The sequence below is a fragment of the Fukomys damarensis genome, unplaced genomic scaffold (assembly GCF_012274545.1).
Source record: "Fukomys damarensis isolate Sample0158 unplaced genomic scaffold, DMR_v1.0_HiC HiC_scaffold_36, whole genome shotgun sequence".
Taxonomy (NCBI): domain Eukaryota; kingdom Metazoa; phylum Chordata; class Mammalia; order Rodentia; family Bathyergidae; genus Fukomys; species Fukomys damarensis.
In genome coordinates, this window is record NW_022900948.1 from 11,657,063 (window position 1) to 11,675,575 (window position 18,513).

At 39.4% G+C, this 18,513-nt stretch overlaps 1 protein-coding gene and 1 pseudogene across 2 annotated transcripts in view; both read left to right on the forward strand.

The window, feature by feature from the left end:
- Ube2r2 (ubiquitin conjugating enzyme E2 R2) overlaps positions 1–18,513 on the forward strand; it is an 89,500-nt gene that overhangs the window by 48,406 nt on the left and 22,581 nt on the right. The window contains exon 2 of one of the 2 annotated variants that reach the window (XM_010619212.1): positions 1,712–1,798. The exons of the other annotated variant lie outside the window; for it this stretch is intronic. Within the exon in view, the coding sequence (XP_010617514.1) occupies positions 1,712–1,798 (87 nt within the window). The remainder of the gene's footprint in view (positions 1–1,711; positions 1,799–18,513) is intronic. 2 annotated transcript variants of the gene reach the window in all.
- On the forward strand, positions 3,767–4,917 carry LOC104858940 (annotated as a pseudogene).

Here is an 18,513-nt window from a genome sequence, read left to right on the forward strand (position 1 = left end):
CCTCCCTCCCCTCCTTTTCCATCCTCTCTATTTTGGAGACAGAGTCTTGTTCTAATTCAGGCAAGCCTCCTGAGTACTGGAATTACAGGCGTGTGCCACCATTCTCAGCTTCATTTGTGAATACTGCAGAATGTGTTTCTAAATAGAACTTTTTCTGTTTTGTTTTGTTTTGTTTTGAGACTGGGTCTCACTATGATAGCTAGGCTGGCCTCAAACTTGTGATCCTCCTGCTGTGTCCCTAGTACTGGAACTAATGTAATTTTTGTTTCCTTGCTTAGTGACTTTAACCTAATTTTGTAATGTCTATATTCTTTATTCTGTGTGGCTAGGGAATTACTTTGTTTGTTAGCTTAATGGTCAGCTAATGATTAGGCAGAGATTTCCTTAATATCCTGTAACCCTTGAGTTTCCTAGGCTTTGTGGATGGTATATGTGTTCATCATGCCCTTAATATTCAGCCAGACAGTTAAAAACTCTGCCTTAGCCTTCACTTTTTGCTTGCACAGAAAGTTAAGTCAGAAATGGGAGCTTTTTAGATCTTTATCTAGCACATAGCCCTAGGCATGTCCATGGGTCTGCACACCGGTATGGTCAAGATTTGTAGAATTTTGCCAGAGCTTCTCAAAGCTACAATAGTCATCTCATACTTAAGTTCTTCTTTGAAATATTTTGGGTTAGTGTGTTGTCTGTTTTCCTCTGTATCAGGCAGCTTTGAAGTCGAACAATTCTCTCATACTATTTTCAGCAAGTACCACCAGGAAAAATGCACCCATATTGGCCAAACTCTTAAATCAGTTCACACAGACTTGCAAATGGCTCTTTTTTTTTTTTAACCACTAGAAATGTCAAATAATGACTTATCTGGGGATGGGTAGAGGAAGTTCCAGAGTACCTGTCCTCTCTAGTGCCTGTCAGGTTACTGGTTTTTACTTTGAATGTGAGGTGTTTGCTTTAAGGCCACTGCAGAGGTGGCAAGTACTGGATTTAACTAGGGTAAGTTAAACTTATGAAGCTCAGTTGTTCTTATTAAGGTTCAGTTGTTTGCTTGAATAATGCATCCTGGATTGCTGTAGGCTTTTAGTTACCTTCTGGCATTCTGAAAATGTTGATCCTTAACAATTTTTGGCAATTTTCTCATTACTTTTATGAAAGAGGGGACTTTTGATGGTCCTTTCTCTATATTTAAAAATAAGATACTGTACTGCCAAGGACATTCTGTTGCAGTTATAATAGCAAATACAAAATATGGTATGTGCAAATTTGTAAAAAAATTTTTTTTTGGTAAGCAATTATGAACTGAAACTACTAAAAGGAACATCATAATGTTAGCATTTACTATTTCTAAGTGAGATGATATTTAAATTATGTAGTAAATTGGGAAAAAAATCTTTGTATGTTGTACTATAAGGCTACAATATACAAAGATAAAATAATAATTTTTTCACTCCTGTGATTTATGTTAAAAATTAAAATAGCTGTGAATTTTGGTGATTTAACATAACGTTTTCATAAATATTTGAAGGGATGCTTTGAGAGCATGCTAATAACCCAGGCACTGGAGATGACAAGATGACAAAGTTTAAATGAGTCACTTTGTTCTTGGGTCTCTACTCTGTAGCAAGGAGTTTGTTTTTGTGGGGTGTAATAGAGTGAATTATTAGGCAGATAACGAATTTACAATATCATTTATTAGCATTTTTTTTCTTTCCAGGCACATATTAAATTTCCTATTGACTACCCATATTCACCACCTACCTTCAGATTCTTGACCAAAATGTGGCACCCCAACATTTATGAGGTAAGAGATGTCCATCATAAATTTCTCTGCGGATTTATTTCCCAAATCATTACTTTAAAAATAGCCTGTTGGGCTGGGGTTGTAACTTAGTAGTAGAGCACATATCTAGCAGGCCTGAGCTCCTACCTGGGTTCATTCCCTGGCACCACACACACACACACACACACACACACACACACACAGACACACAGACACACACACACGCACGCTAAAAAAGTAAAAATAGCCTGTATATTTCAGTATGCTATAACTACAGAAAAATATTTATTTCTAGTTAGCAGTCTCTGGTTGAATTGTTTAAAATTGAGGGTAGTTTTATAATAACCAGTGTATATTCTATTTAAAGATTGAGGCTTTAAACTGTGCAATTCATTGTTAAGATTATAATGTATTTGTGTTAATATTTGTGTTTTTAAAGTTCAATACATAAAGACATATAAATTTGTGTACCCTAACCTCTAACTTTACAGCAGGGTCACCTGTTGCTATGATCAGAGATTCAGCTTTTTGGGGGGATTTTTCTAGTTTGGTTGATTGGAACATATCTTGCTTCAGGCTAGTTCATGAGGATGCCAAAATAATGCAGCTTTATTATTTTCTACAGTGTACTTTTTTTTAAAAAAAATAAGACATTTTTATTTCTTGTTCCTGTTTTCGCATAGCTGGTGGTACAAAGGTGATAAGTAGTTTCCTTTCCAGAAATAAGCTCCCAGGATATTTTTTTGTACTTTTTTTTTTCCTGGTACCAGGGATTGAACTCAGGATCTTGGGCTTCCAAGGCAGGCAGCAGCACCACTGAGCCAAATCTCCAGGTGCTGTGTATTTTTTTAAAGTATTTGACATAGTACCAATAAGTAGCAGTGGACATTCAATTCTGTACAACAAAAATTATCACATTGTAGGAGGGGATCAGTTTCACAAATTTAAGCTAAATTTGTAGTATTTTGGTATCTGTCTTAGTCCATTTTGCTTGCTGTAATAAAATACATTATACTGAGTAATTTATAAGCAGCAAAAATTTATTGCTCACAGTACTGATAGTAGGGAAGTCCAAGAGTAAGAAGCCAACACATTGGTATCTAGTGAAGAATTAATTGTTCCATGGAGATGCAGGGCATCTCTCTCTTGTTTCTTCTATTATTTACTTTTTTTTTTTCTTTTGAGATAGAGTCTCACTGTGTAGTTGAGGCTAACCTGGAACTCACTGTGTAGCCCAGACTGGTCTTGAACTCACAGCAACCTCCTGCCTCAGCTTCCCAAGTGCTGGGGTTACAGGCATGCGCCACCACACCTGGCCTCCCTTCCATTCTTTATCAGTACTTAGGCTATTTATTTCTTTCTCTCAAGATTTAACATTAGAAACTGGGCAAGTTGGTGCATGCCCATAATCCCAGCACTTTGGGAGGTTGAGGCAGGAGGATCACAAGTTCAAACTTGGAAATTTAGAAGCTTGGCCAGACCCTGTCTCAAAAAAGTAAAAAATGGACTGGGGGTTTAGTTTAGAGTGCAGTCCCTGGGTTTAATCCCTGGTACTGGGGTGTGGGGTGGCATATTTAGCATTAGATTTAACAGTGTAGTTTTGGGGTTTTTTTTTTGTTGTTGTTAGCTTGTTTTTTTGAGACAGGTCTCACTAGTAGAGGGTGGCCTTGAACTCACTGCATATCCCAGGCTGACCTCAAACTGGCCTGTAGTCCCATCTCTTGGGAGGCCAAGGCAGGAGGATCACCATGAGTTCAAGCCCAGCCTGAACTACGTATTGAGACCCTGCCTTAAAAAACAAAAGCAAAAATTAAATAACAGTTTAATTTTTAGAGCAGTTTCTGTTTAAAATTGTGAAGTACAGAAAATATTATTTTATAGTGCTCTGGTGTGCAACATAGTATAGACATTTACTTTAAAAAATAAGAAAGCTGGAGATGTGCGTGGCTGCTATGTGAGGTGACAGGTTTGGGGCAGAGGACAAATCACATGGATTAGAAGTTGTAAGGAAGTTCTCAGAGAACAGAGTCACCAGTGCTACTAGGGAAGGAAGGTGTTGTGGAGAACATAGATGAAGATAGACTCATTGAAAGCTTCCAACTTCTGCAGATCAGTATGGAATACAAGAGCCAAGAGGGAGAGAGACCTTTCCCACCGGCAGTGTAACATGGTGCTTGTTCTCAAACAGTTTTGTTTTCTGGGTAACATAAGAAAAACAGATTAAGAAGATGGTTGCAACAAAGAAAGAGGAAAAGCCAATTGTCCAGAAAATCCAGGCATCTGTACATAGCAGAGCAGACGTTTTCTGAGAGCCTTGACCAAAGAGAAACTTCTGGAGGCCAAACACTCAGGTATATGCCTGAAAAACTGTGTATTGATTTGAGTATAACCCAACACATGTCAAAGAAGGAAATGAGTAGGATGACTAGGCAGATCCAGAGGTGTGGTATAAACAAAAAAGCTGACAAACCCCTTTGGATGTGTCTCACTGAATTCAAAACTGTCTTCTCTATGAAGAATGTTTGAGGATGAATGATATTTTTTCTAGTTACCTGCTAGAAATAACATAAGACTGCTTTAGTTTATTTCCTCTGGAAATCCTTGTGTACCTCACTTCTTACTCAGAACATGCTCTTAAAGATGTTTAAGCAAAGTTTATATCCATGGTGGAGTCATGGATGAAAACATTCAGAAGAAAGTGACATTTCAAAGGGCCCAGGAATTCACTCAAGTCATCATAGCCCATTTGCCAATCCAGGAATAAATGGTGGCCACCAGAATGTGAAAAAATATCATTCAGTGATATTGACCATCAATCAAGTATTTGTCAGACTGTCCATTTACTTTCAGGTTCACACCTGGCCTGAATCATTGAGGAAAGGTGTATCTGCAGGAACAGGCTATATTCTTCAGAGTTCAGTGAGATTACATACAGCTGCAAGAGGTGAAATGCTTGAGGTATCATAACCAAAGGGCAAAACAGGGCAGTGCCATACAACTTGCCTTTACAGGACATCTTTGGCTCTTTATAGTATAAGCTACTAATAGCAGGAACCATATTTTATGCTTTTTTATCACCATTAGTTCCCAGCTCACAGGAAGGGCCATGATTAATGTTAAGTTTCTTTAAGAAGGAATTAGCCCCAACACTATATGGCTTAGGATATGTTAATTTAACCTTTTGTGGGGGGCTGTTGAGATAGGGTCTCACTATGTAGTTGAGGCTGACCTGGAACTCACTGTGTAGCCCAGGCTGGTCTCACAGTGGTCCTCCTGCCTCAGCCTCCCGAATGCTGGGATTACAGGTGTGTGCCACGACTCCCGGCTAATTTAACTTTTATATCTATTTGTAAAAGACTTACTTCTAGAGATTGTTTAGATGACTAAATATGTAAAGAGCTTAGTTTTTACTTAAAAACCAAAAAATAAAGCCAAGCACAGTAGTTCACTCCTGTAATCCCAGCACTTGGGACCTTGACAGAGAATCACCATGAGTTGAGGCCAACCTGAGCTACATATAGTTTGGGGCCAGCCTAGACTATGTGGAGAAACCTGCTCTCAACAACCATCCTAGAGTATGCATCAGGACCTGGTCTCAACAACAAAATAAAAAGGAAAAAGAAAAGATTTTTCAAGGAGTATATACATAATTTTTTGGGTATAGTAGTTATAGATAAATGTCACTAATGGAGTAATAAAAGTTGTTTTTAAAAAGTTGTATACAGGGCTGGGGATTTAGCTCAGTGGTTCTGTCACCTGCCTTGCAAGCACAAGGTCCCGAGTTTGATTCCTGGCACACACATAAAAAAGTTGTATATAGTAAGATGAGTGTTTTAGAGTACTTGATAACCCAAGTGAGGTGGTTTTGTTTTTGCAGTGCTGAGGAATCAAACTTTAGACCTCACACACATAACACAAGTGCTTTACCACTGAGTTACATCCACAGCTCCCTGTGTGAAGATATTTTGCTATTTCATTTTAGTTGACAGTGAAACTAGTTGTGGAGCGTTGCTTTTGATTCTCTGCTCAGTTGATTATGAAGACATACTAATCTCTATTGTTCCTAATATTGTAAGGATATACCAATTTAACTAATATTAGCATTAGAGCATAGTATTTTGTTGTTGTTGTTTTGCTATCAGTTGAAGCCAGGGCCTCAAGCACCCTGGGCAGGTACTCTGACACTAAGCTATACACCCAGCCATTTGTTTGTTTGTTTGTTTGTTTATGATCCTGGGTATTGAACTCAGGATCTTATGCTCGGTTGCTGAGCAACATACCCAATCTAGAGGCATAGTATTTTTAAATGCTATTGATTTAATAATAGTTAAAAATAAGCCATACTGTATTAACATGATTTTTCTAAAGCATGTTTTCTTTTAGTCACCTGGGGCTGCCATGATGAAATATAGACTGGGTAGCTTAGCCAGTAAACACTAATTTTCTCTCAGATTTGGAGGCTCTTGTATTCAAAATCCAGGTGTCAGCATGGTGGTAGTGGGGGTGGCCTCTTCCTGGCTAACTTTTTGCTTTGTCCTCATGTTGTAGGGAGACAGAGGAGGTAGCTCTCTGTTTTTCTTATTATAAGTTCACTAATCCATGTCAGACCATGGACTGACCTGCTTCAAGATCTCACTTAACCCTAATTTCAAAGGCCTTATCTTCAGATACAATCACATTCTGGGGATAAGGGTTTAACATATGAATTTAGGGGAGGTATATAAGTATCAAGTTCTTAACTAACATACATTAAATACTACCTGTATGGTACGTGAACTCCCTAAGAATCTGCTGTATTAAAGTTTTTGGTGAGCTATGTAGTTCAGCCTGGCCTTGAACTCACTATGCAGCCCAGGCTGGCCTCCCAAGTATGGGATTGCAGGCATGCATGCACCACCACCCCCAGCTTGCAGTACTAAACATTTTTGCAAGTTCTATAGAACCACTGCTTTTAAAGTAATTTTAATCTATAGGCTAGGGGCGTGGCTCGGTGATAGACCTGAGGTTGATCCCCAGCACCACTTTTTTTAAAAAAAATGAAAGGGGAATTCATAAAGGCATTTTATTATTTTTGTACAGTTGGCCCTCCATCATGGGTTTCATGTCTGCGTATACGTCCAAATTTCAACTAGTATTTCTGTATTGAAATATTAGGGAAAAAATTGAATCTGTACTCCACATGCAGACTTTTTTTCCTATCATTCCTAAACAATTCTGTACAACTATTTACAGTGTTACAGCATTTACAGTATATTAGATAATCAAGCATATTAGGCAATCAAAAGATAATTTATAGTATCTGGGAGGGCCAGGGATTTGGCTCAGTGGTTCTGCCACTTGCCTTGTAAGCTCAAGGGCCAGAGTTTGATCCCCAGTACAAAAAAAAAAATAGTATATGGGAGAGCCAGGCACCAGGTATATGCCTGTAGTCTCAATCACTTGTAGCCTGAGGCAGGAGGATTACTTGAGCTTGGGTTTGAGGCCAGCCTCAGCAACATAGGAAGACTCTGTCTTAAAATAAGTAGAAATATATTGATTCTTAGATTATATGCAAATACTAAGCTAGTTTTACATAAAATTCTTAAGCATGTCTAGATTTTATTATCCTCGGGGATACCAGAAACAACCTATTTGGTTACTGAGGAACAACCGTAATTATTTAGATTGATGCGAACCACAATTAGCTTCTGAAATCAGCACTAGATGTATCAAGAGATCTTCAAAATTGCATGTAATTTTTAATTATTTAGAAAAGAACAAATAAAAGCAAGAGTGCCTATTTGTTTTACTATTTCTTCCTTGCCATCCACCTTATAGTCTTTTCTATACGCTTTGTATATCATTATATTGATAGGGATTGTAATTTGACAGGTATGCTTGAATCCTGAACTAGCAAGATTTTTTATAAAGGTTTACTGTATTCTTATTTGATAATAAGTAAAATTTTTAGATAAATGGCAGCATAATTTTGGAGGGTAAAACAAATAGAAGCACATATCTTCATTTAAATAATTTATATACATTTTATCTGTTTATTATTCAGTTTCTCTTTTCTGTTTATTAGAATCATTTTGTAGAGTCTCTATGATTTGACAATTAAACTTTAATGGTCACCTCAATCGGGAATCAAGTAAGAAAACCAAAGAAATCACATTAGGATTGATTACATAGTTATAATATTGCATTCCTTTATAGTCTTTCAAATTTAGGGAAACTGCCAAGTTAATTTTAAATTCATTTCATGAAAATTTAAATACAAGTGTCTTTTGGGGGCTGGGGTTTGAGACAGGGTCTCACTATATAGTTGAGACTGATCTAGAACTCACTGTGTAGCCCAGGCTGGTCACAAACTCTCAGTGATCCTCCTGCCTCAGTCTCCCAAGTGCTGGAATTACAGATGTGTGCCACCACGCCCGGTTTACAAATGTCTTAAATTCTAAATTTTTTTTTTTGGTACCGGGGATTGAACTCGGGTCCTTGCGCTTGCAAGACAGGCCACCGAACCACTGAGCTAAATGCCTGGCCCATTAAATTCTAAAATTAAATATGGTATTTACTGTGGTATTTTGATTTTGGTTTCTAGTCTGTAACATTCTGAAGAAAAAAATAAATGTACTTTTTTTGTGTGTGATACTGGGGATCGAACTCAGGCCCTTGTGCTTGAGAGGTGGGCAGTGGAACCACTGAGCCAAATCCCCAGCCCCTTTAAAAAAATGTTTCAAAATAATTTCAGAGTTTGTAAAAAAAAAAAGTTATAAAAAGTTCCCTTCTGTTCTTCTTTCTCTCCTCTTCCTCTCCTTTCCCCTCCCTCTCCCCTCCCTCTCCTCTCCCTCTTACATTTAAGTTTCATTTTAGTTTATCTGAACCAAATGAATAATGTAGAAAACTCAAGAGAAACTAGATTTTTTTGCTCTGGTTTGATGTTGAATTTTTAGTAACAGACGTAATTTTATAACATATGTAATTAAAGGTTTGAATCCTGTGTTGTGCTTTTTCTCTAGACTTTTTAAAAAATATATACTGGGGAGTAGGCTGTGCTGTGTGAGGATATACATATGCTAAGTATCTCCCAGTAGGTACATTACCCACCATTTAGAATGTGCTAGTATTTAGGCCACCAGATTTGTACATTTTAGGATTGGCTTTTTAGAGCTATGGTTTGTAAGTAATTTGCTATAAACAAGATTTTAAGGATATTTATATAATTCATGGATTTTGCCATTTTATGAAGACTCTCAACTGTAAATTACAGAAAAGAAACTTCCCCAGATATTAGGTTGGCTGCATATCAGAATCATTTAAGTAGATTTGGATGGTGCCTTAGCTTTATACCTTACATTTTATATTTTTAGAATTTATTTATTTATTGGAGGGGGTTAAACCCGGGGCTTTGTATCTGTTAGACGTGTGCTCCACCACTGAGCTGTATACCCCCAGCTCCTTTTGTTTTAAAACTATCTTTCTAGAGGCCGTACACTTCTCCCCCTTTTGAAGTTTAATGATACAAAGTTTATTTGAAAAAGATGGCCGTGCTGTGTAGAGTGAGCTTAGGCCAAGTAAAAGAGGCAAAAAAGCAAGGTTAAAAGTACACCCTGGAGGACATAGGACAGGCTGTCATGAGGAAAGCCACAATAACAAGATCTTCATGGCATCTGTATCCCGTTAAGCTGTCCAAATTTTGAGAATTTAGGTGGTGCTGGGATCCCACATAATGTCAAGTCTAGGCTATCCTATTGATAATCTGCTGGAGTTTTCACCAGAAGTTTATGATGTTCAGGGCTTTGAGAACTGTTGTATGCATGTGTTTGGGGATCTTGTAATTAACAGGTCACACCTACTTCCCTAGCCATCTTTGCCATGCCCTAATCTTGTCTCATTTCCCTGAGAAAGGCACATATCCCCATAATTCTTTATGGGGTGATAAAGGAATGGAGTAGAGGTTTCTGTCTCATAGTGTTTGTTTGTTTGTTTGTTTGTTTTCAGTACGGGGGACCAAACTCAGGACCTTGGGCTTGCCAGTGCAGGCACAGCACCACTGAGCTACATCCCTGGCTCTGTCTCACAGTTTCTTGAAGCTGAAAGGGGCTGTAGACCCTACCCTACCTACTAGGGTTATGTGCCCTCCAACTGTCTTGGAGTGCGGTGGCTCACTGGCTGGGTTTAACAAGGAAAACTTGTCAGAAAACAACAAGAAAGGTTTGGGGCTAGGAATTTAGCTCAGTGGCGCCTCACCTGCCTCACAAGCACAAGGTCCTGAGTTCAATCCCCAGTACCAAGGAAAAAAACAAAAAAACAAAACAAAAAACGACGGTTGAACTGCCTGTTTGAGTCAGGTGGCGGAACCACTGAGCCAAATCCCCAGCTCTTTTTTTTCCCCCCTCATTGAGTTTATTGGTGCATTTTAGGTTTACAGTACAATTACATTCATTAATGGGATCTTGTACCTTTATATGATAGGTCTTGGTTCTCATTTTTTTCCCCTTCGCCCCCTCCTCCCTTCCCCATTTACAAACACTTTATTTCCATTTTTTCATTTTTTTTCCCCAGCCCTTTTGAACTGCTTGTTTGAAAGGAGAAAGAAACTTCACTATTAGCTCAAATATGAGGAGCAGGTCAGGTCTCCATGCTTCCTTGAAGCAGTAATGGAGTCTTGTTTTTTGAAGAAAATCTTGTTTCCCAGAGGCTCATAGAAGTAGCCTTTTGGGTGATCTTGTTCTTCAGACAGTTCAGGTGGGATTGGCTTTATTCTAAAAGATGAGCTCAGTTATCTATCTCTGCCACCTTTACTACAGTGGGTGTGATAGGGATTACTGAAAGAGATCCTTCCATTTTGGCTTTAATTGGTCAGTGGGAGTGCCTTCTCCAATTTTTGTGATCATTTGTTCTCTAGGATGGACAGTAACATGGTCCTTCTGTGCCAGGAGCTGGCAGGACTTGGTTCCCATACATTTAGATGGCCTATTATACTTGGCCCAGGTGAAATACTATAAGAGCCTCTTGATCTCTGGGTCTACTATCATCAAAGGATAGAAATGGCCCCCCATATAACCTCTCAGACGGGCTCAAACTTAGCCCAGTTTTGGGCTTGTTATAAACCCTTATGAGCTGGGTGTGATGGCTCACGCCTGTAATCCCAGCACTTGGGAGGCTGAGGCAGGAGGATCATTGTGAGTTCGAGACCAGCCTGGGCTACATAGTGAGTTCCAGGTCAATTTCAAGTACATAGTGAGACCCTGTCTCAAAAAATAAAATTAAATTAAATTTAAAAACCCTTATGAGCACCGTTGGCAGCAATCAGAGCCAGGACTCAGACTTGTTTTGGCAAAGTTTTGCCAGAGCTTACTCAAGGGTCTGATTGGCTCTACCTTTCTAGAAGATTGAGGCTTCCAAGTGAAATAGAAGTGGTACTGTGTTCCTGAAAGCCTCTGCCACTCTCTGAATTATTTGAGAGATGAAAGTCCATTGCCACTCTAGAGAGACTAGGATAGTCTTAAGTCTGGGGGTGGTTTCCTTCAGAAGTTATCTGACTACTTCTGTATGCTTTTCTGAATGTGTAAGAGAGGCTTCGACCAAGCCTGTAAAGGTGTCAGTCAATCCTCCACATTGTGACATACATATAAAGTCTAATTGCCAATCCTCTCCAGGGTATGTCCCTCTCTTCTATACAGGTTGTAACATTGAGGTAGTTTGGGCCTTCCCAAATAATAATAGTGCATGTTTTTATAATAACCTCCAGGGTGTCTAAGAGCATGGCCTGATACTTACTGAGTTACTCCCCTGTTAACCACAAGTAACCTTTTTTTCTCCAGAAGATGGAGAGTTAAGACTTCTGGTTTCTGTCCCATAGTTAACATTGTAGGCTCTTCTGTTAGTAAAGCTGCAAATAATCTCTGATTAGGGGTCTCCTTGACCCCAACTATGTCTATAGATCCAAGAAGGGTTTTCTAGAGAAGTAATCAAAAAAAGAATGAAGTAATTGAATTGACTCATCCATGACATCTAGGATTCCTTAGAAGGAGATGGTGATGTCTGTGGACAGGAGCATTGCAGATTCCCCTGGGCCTCTTCATCATCACAGTAAGATCCAGGTGGAGGCTTACTGAAGTTGAACACCCAGTTTGCAGTCTTCTTGCACTTGAAACAGAAACCCCAGGTGCCCTTGGGTTTTCTGTTAGATGATTTGGGTGCGTTTAAGCATTGCCACTTCTAACAGCTATAACCTTAGTCCTCTCCTGTCTTGTCCTGTCCTTTTCTTCCCCCTCTGGGTTCTGATTGTAGAAAAGGCCATATCCAGCAATTAGGTGGGCCATAGGTGTCTGCAGCCACATCTGAAATGTGTTGTCGTCCATACCAAATGTCTGGGGCTGATTGACAGATGAAATGATGTCCCACTAGTACTTCTCCCTACCTGGAAGATGGCTCTATATTACTATATTCATGAAAGACTTTTACTTATCAGATTTGGAAGACAGCTGGAAGGGAATTCCTGAGTCACTTGGAGGGAATGGACCTGATTTATTGGCCTGGGGACTGTAAGAATGAGGTGGAGACCTCCCAGTCTCATCACACAAATCAGAGATTCATACATTCCTGAGAGACTAGTGGGGGTTGCAGGACAGGGAGGTCCTCTTAGTGCTTGAGTCTCTCCCATAACAGAGTTGCAGAAGCTGGTAGGTAAGGGATTTAATTCCACCTTTTATATTTTAAACAGAAATGCTGTAATTTGGGCTGGGGATTTAGCTCAGTGGTGCCTCGCCTGCCTCATAAGTTCAAGGCCATGAGTTCCCTCACCTCAGCTCACTTCACTGGTGTGGGGTGGGGGAGATATATGCCATAACTGGAGAATAGTCTCACAGTTTAAAGTCCCATACCCGTCTCTTGCCACCTCCCAGTTATTAATGAACCCAAACCATAATGCAGTAGTAGGTAAGTTCCTGTGTTAGATTGCCAGGATCAAATCTTTCCTACTCTTCAAGAATTCATCATGGTGTCAACGTCCAAGAGGTTTTGTATTGGCTTGTTTGGGGCCCTGTAGAGAGAAGGAGACAACCAGGTCTTGACTCCTTAAAATGGCGTTCCATTTAGAGGGAGGTAAAGGGTTCCACAGACTGTCCCATGTGAGACCCTAACACAGACTAGATAGTGTCTGTGTCTGAACCTTTGAGCAATGCTGGTATCAGTTACAAAAGCACAGAAGAAAGCTCTCCTAGGGCCTTTCGTCTCCATATTGGGACCCATTAACTCCTTAGGGAGAAGGGGACTAAGCTACTCACTGGCTTTACCTAGTTCTTTGACTCCTGTGAAATAAGGGTAGAAGTTTTCCCCAAGCAAAGTTCTCTTAGCCACTTATTTGAATCCCTTGGTGGCCCAATTTGGATTTCACATCCCTTGATGATTCTCCTTGTATTCTGAGCCCCTTGATGGCTCAGTTGATATTTTTGAATCTTTTGACTCTATTTAACCAGAATGGAGCCAACTGAGAAAATTGTCTCCTGCATTTACTGCAATAGTAAAAAGGCTAAGAATGGGAATGGCCCTGCTTTCATATGATTACAGTCTCTTTAATTAAATTATAAACACTTTTTTTTTCTGTTCAGGTCTTCAGACATAGGGTTTTAAATTACCTGTACTCAAACAAGGAAGAAATCTAGCCCTGAAGCTGTAGCCTCAGTGGGATTTAAAACAAAGAGGAAGAGTCAGTTAAAGTCAGAAATCCAGCCAGGAAGCCCCAGGGCAGACTTAAGGAGGTGGAGAAATGAGTCACCTAAGGGCTTGAACATTTCTGCTCCCCACCATCGCTCCACCCCAGCAAAAAGCCTCAGGCTTTTTTTTTTTTTTTTTTGTACCATGGATTGAACTCAGGTCCTTGCACTTTTGAAGCAGGAGTGGTGCCCATCCAGGCATATCTTTTAAAACAAAATTTTCTTTTCTGTATGAACAAGAGCCACTGTACCAGTTAAAATAATTTAAAAAGAAAAGAGGTTCTTCCTCATTCTCCAGAATCAGAAGCTTAGCTCATAAGGTGAATTAGAAAAAAAAAATGGTGGCCTTTGATATAAACCCATGTCTATCCCCATGATTCAATTCCATACAAGCTCTAAGCCTATTGGTACCACCCACACCCTGGGTGGGGCACCCTTAATCCTAACATACCAAAACACCAAAAAGCCATTTACAAAAGCATATTTGGAGAACAGGTTAATTTCCCCCCCAGAATGGTGGATGAGTAGCAAACAAATGCTTGGAAGATAAGGCATTACCACAAGAAAAAGAAGACAGAAAAAGTCTATTGTGGCTAGAAGAAAATCAAAAGCTTTCTCGTTTCCCTCTTCCAGAAAAGCAGCCAACGAGTTCTCTTGCTGTGCCCAGTCCCTCAGTGAGACCCAAGACACGACATGGTGATAAAGTTCAAACAAGAACCTTATATTGCTGGCTGGGACCTACCTTCCAGCGGAACTAGCCGTGGAGTCAGGTCCCAAATTGAAATTGAGTACAGTTTTTATAGGAAAAAAATTTTTTACCCACTCCTCCCCTTCCCCTTTACTTCAGTGTAAACTTCTTATCTAAGTATAAAGCACATTTACAGAAGTGAGAAGGAATGCTCGCTTAAGACATCTGGGACTTCTGGTACAATTAAAGGCATCTCCTGTTATCTTAACCAGAATAGCACAAAATGTTTTAGCTAGAGAGTAGGTTTTCTCACAGGAAAATAGTCCTGAGTTCAGATAGGGATCCAATAGTACATCTGGCAAGTAAGCCTCATAAACCCTTCCTACTATGTCAGTTTTATGGTAGCCATGCACACTTTGTGGTCTCTAAAGGGCAGTAGGTGGGTTTTAAACAAAATGGAGTCTCTTATGTCAACCTGGATTCCTCTGAGCACCATGAGAGAGTCCCCTAAATTTCTGGCCAAAGGAAGAGAGTGAAGGAAAAAACGGAGAAAAGAAAAACCTTAAGCCTTCCTGTCATTTTAGAGAAAAAAAAACAAAGTGTGCCTATTAGAACCTTACTTGGTATCCTTCTGGCTGGCTATGCCAAATAATGTTACTGTGTAGCTCCTTCTAAAAGGGACTTGCCAAACAAGCATTGCTGGGTTTTGTAGTGCTCACATCTGGAGTTAGATTCCAGGTTCTTTTTGTCTCAAACACAGAATTTAACAAAATTGAGCTTAAAAGCAGTGAAAAAGTTTATTTGAAAAGGTTTCTTTATATATATATATTTTTTGGGGAGGGGGGACTGGAATCAAATTTAGGACCTTGTGCTTGCCAGGCAGTCATGGTGCCACTGAGCCATATCCCAGGCCCCTGAAAAGATTTAACAGTAACAAAAATTGGGAGCTGGAGGGGAAAAGTTTTATTTGAAAAAGTAAAAGTGAACAAACAGTAAGGGAGAACTGGCTCTTTGGAGCAAGTTTAAGCCAAGCAAAAGAGGAATGAGCAAGATAAAAGTATACTCTGGAGGACATAGGACAGGCTATCTTGAGGAAAGCCATGATAGTGTCCCCATCCCTTTTTTTTTTTTAAATTAATTTGTTGAAGCCAGGTGTGGTGGTGCACGCCTGTTAACCCACCTCTCAAGAGGGCTGAGGCCATGACAAGTTTGAAGCTAGCCTGGGCTACAGAGTTCAAAACCAGCCTGAACTCTACTTAGTAAGAGACCTTGTCTCAAAAAAAAAAGAAATTAGCCGGGTGTGGTGGCTCACATCTGTAATCTCAGCACTTGGAGGATGAGGAAGAATTGCCATGTGAGTTTGAGTTCAGGGCCACCTTGAACTATGTAGTGAGACTCTCCAAAAAAAATCTACAAGAAAACAAAAAATGAATAAATATAAAAATAATTTGTTGAGATGAAGTTTATACACATAAAATTAACCCTTTGAAATGAAAATTTAGGGTCTGGGGATTTAGCTCAGTGACACCATGCCTGCTTGGCAAGCACAGCATCCTGAGTTTGAGTCTTGGTACCAATAAAATAAAATGAAAATTTAGTAGCATTTTACACATTCACAATGTTGTACCACTATCATTTCCAATAATTGTAAAGTGTTCCTATCATTCCAGCCTAAATTTTAACATCCTATGTATAAACAGGTTTTTCCTCATTCTCTTATCTCCCCAGTCTGCCAACCACTAGTTTTTCCTGTGGATTTATAGATTATGGATATTCAGTATATAGAATCATACAATATATGGCTTTGGGGGGGTGTTCTTTTCTTTCCCTTTCCCTCTCCTCCCCTCCCCTCCTTCCCCTCAGATTGAATTCACGACCTTGTACTTGAAAGACAAGCAGGGGCACCACTGAGCTAAATCCCCAGGCCAGTAAATGGCTTTTTTTTTTGGTTTGTTTGTTTGTTTTTTTGGGTACTAGGGATCGAACTCAGGACCTTGAGCTTTCAAGGCCAGTGTGGCGTTTTATATCTAACTTTAACTTAGCATAATATTTTGGAGATTTATCACAGCATTGATTAGTACTTTGTACCTCTTTAAGCTGAATACAATTCCATTATATGGATATACTACAATTAGTTTCCACAATCATCTGTTAATGAACATTTTGATTGTGTCTTCCTTTTGGATATGTGAATAGTGGTGCTATGAGCATGTGTGTACATGTACTTGAGTACTTGTTGCAGTTCTCTTAGATATCTTAATTGTTGGGTTAGATGAGAATTCTGTGTGGAACTTTTTTTTGGTACCGGGGATCAAACTCAGGACCTTGTCTTTTTTGGTGCCATTAAGCTAAATCCTCAGCCCTATGTGGAACTTTTTAAGAAACCTTTTTTTTTTTTTTTTTTTTTCCACAGCAGCTGAATCATCTTAATTTTCCTATCGGGACTATATGAGGGCTCCATTTTTTACTTTCCTGTTTTAAAATACAGTCATCCTGGTCTGGGGATGCATCACGTTGGTAGAGTGTTTCTCTGACATGTGTGAGGCTCTGGGTTCATTTCCCAATACCTGGTTGGTGTTAGGGAATTGATCATGTTAAAGTATGCTGTGACGCCGCCTCACAGGCTGCATTCTCCTGGTACATCTTGGCTCCTAAAATGACCTCATGCCCTTATCTCTGGTTTCCCTCCCCCCCCAGGCCACAGTGGTCCAGGAAAGTTGAAACCTGTGTCTCCCTCTCCCTCCCCCTCCCCCTCCCCCCTCCTGCTCGCCTCCCTACAGTAAAGATCCCAGACCTCTCAGTGTGGAAGTGGCCTAATTGGGAAGGGGCACCCGAAGGGGCACGTGATCCCCCTTTCACCTGGTATCAGGAGAATTCAGATATTCACCCTAAGATAGTGGGAAGTAATGTTAGTACAGCTTCAATTTGCATTTCCCCAGTGATTAATGATGTTGAGCACTCTTTTATATACTTTGACCTTTGTATTTTCTCTTTGGAGAAATGTCTGTCCTTTGCTTGATATATTTCTTTGAGATGAAGTCTCACTATGTTGCCCAGTACTGTGTTCCTGGGGTGTGCCTTAAATTCTTGTGCTCAAGTGATTCTCCTGTCTCAGCCCACTGAGTGCTGGGACTACAGGTGTGTACTACTGTGCCAGCTTTGCCCATTTTTAAATTGTGTCTGTATTTTGTTATTTAATTTTTTTCTCATTGAATTTATTTTGGTATATTTTAGGTATACAGTACAGTTGCATTCATCATTGGGATCTGTACCTTTACATGACAGGTCTTGGTTCTCATTTATTTCCCTTACCCCTGCCCTCCCTTCACCCCCTCTTCTCCTCCCTGTTTACAAATACTTTGTTTCCATTTTTTTGTTCTCTCATGGTTTTTTTCTCCCTATTTCCCTTCTCCTACCCCTCCCACTTCTCCCACACCTTTAGCCCTTTTCTTCCTATTTCACATTGTCAATTATACCATTAGGATTTGTTATTTAATTTTTGAAGAAGTTCCTTATATAATAAAAACATTAAACCTTTACCAAATAGATTTTTTGTAAATACTTTCTTCCTTTGCTAAATAAAACCCTATTCATAATGTCCTTTGAATGTATAAAAGTTTAAAATTTTAATGAAGTCAAGTTTATAATTTTTGTTTGCTCAAGGTTTTGTTGTCATATGTAAAACTATTCCCAAATCAGAGGTCATGAAGGTTTACCCTGTTTTCATTTAAGGATTTGTGATTTTAGCTCTTAGAATTTTGATGTGTTTTAAATTAATTCTTATATATGGTATGAAGTAGGAGTCCATTTCATTTCATTCGTTTGTTTGTGAAAATTTGCTTGTCTTAGCATCACTTGTTCAGTGGACTTGGTGTCCCTCTCAAAAATCTAATGACAACAAATGCATGGAATTGTTACTGGGTCTTAGATCTAGTCATTTGGTCTTTATTAAAATGGCTTGGTGAATGTCGCTTTGTGTAGTAAGTGTTGAAACTGGGAATTGAGTCCTACAATTTTGTTCATTTTTCAGAATTGTGGCTATCCTGGGTCACTTAAATTTCTCTGAAAATTTTAGGATCTGCTTGTTATTATGTGCAAAAGATGGTAGTATTTGAATTTCTAGGTCAAATGTGGAATAATGCCATCTTAATATTAAATCTTTACATTTGTTTGGATTTTAAAAAATTCACCCCTGCCCTCCTTTGCAGTGCTAGGGATTGACTCAGGGTCACTGTATCACTGGTTTACCTGTCTTATTTCCTTACATGCTGAGGATTGAATTCTGGATCTTCACACTGAGATACATGCACAGCTGCTCCTCCTCCTCCTCCTCCTCCTCCACCTCC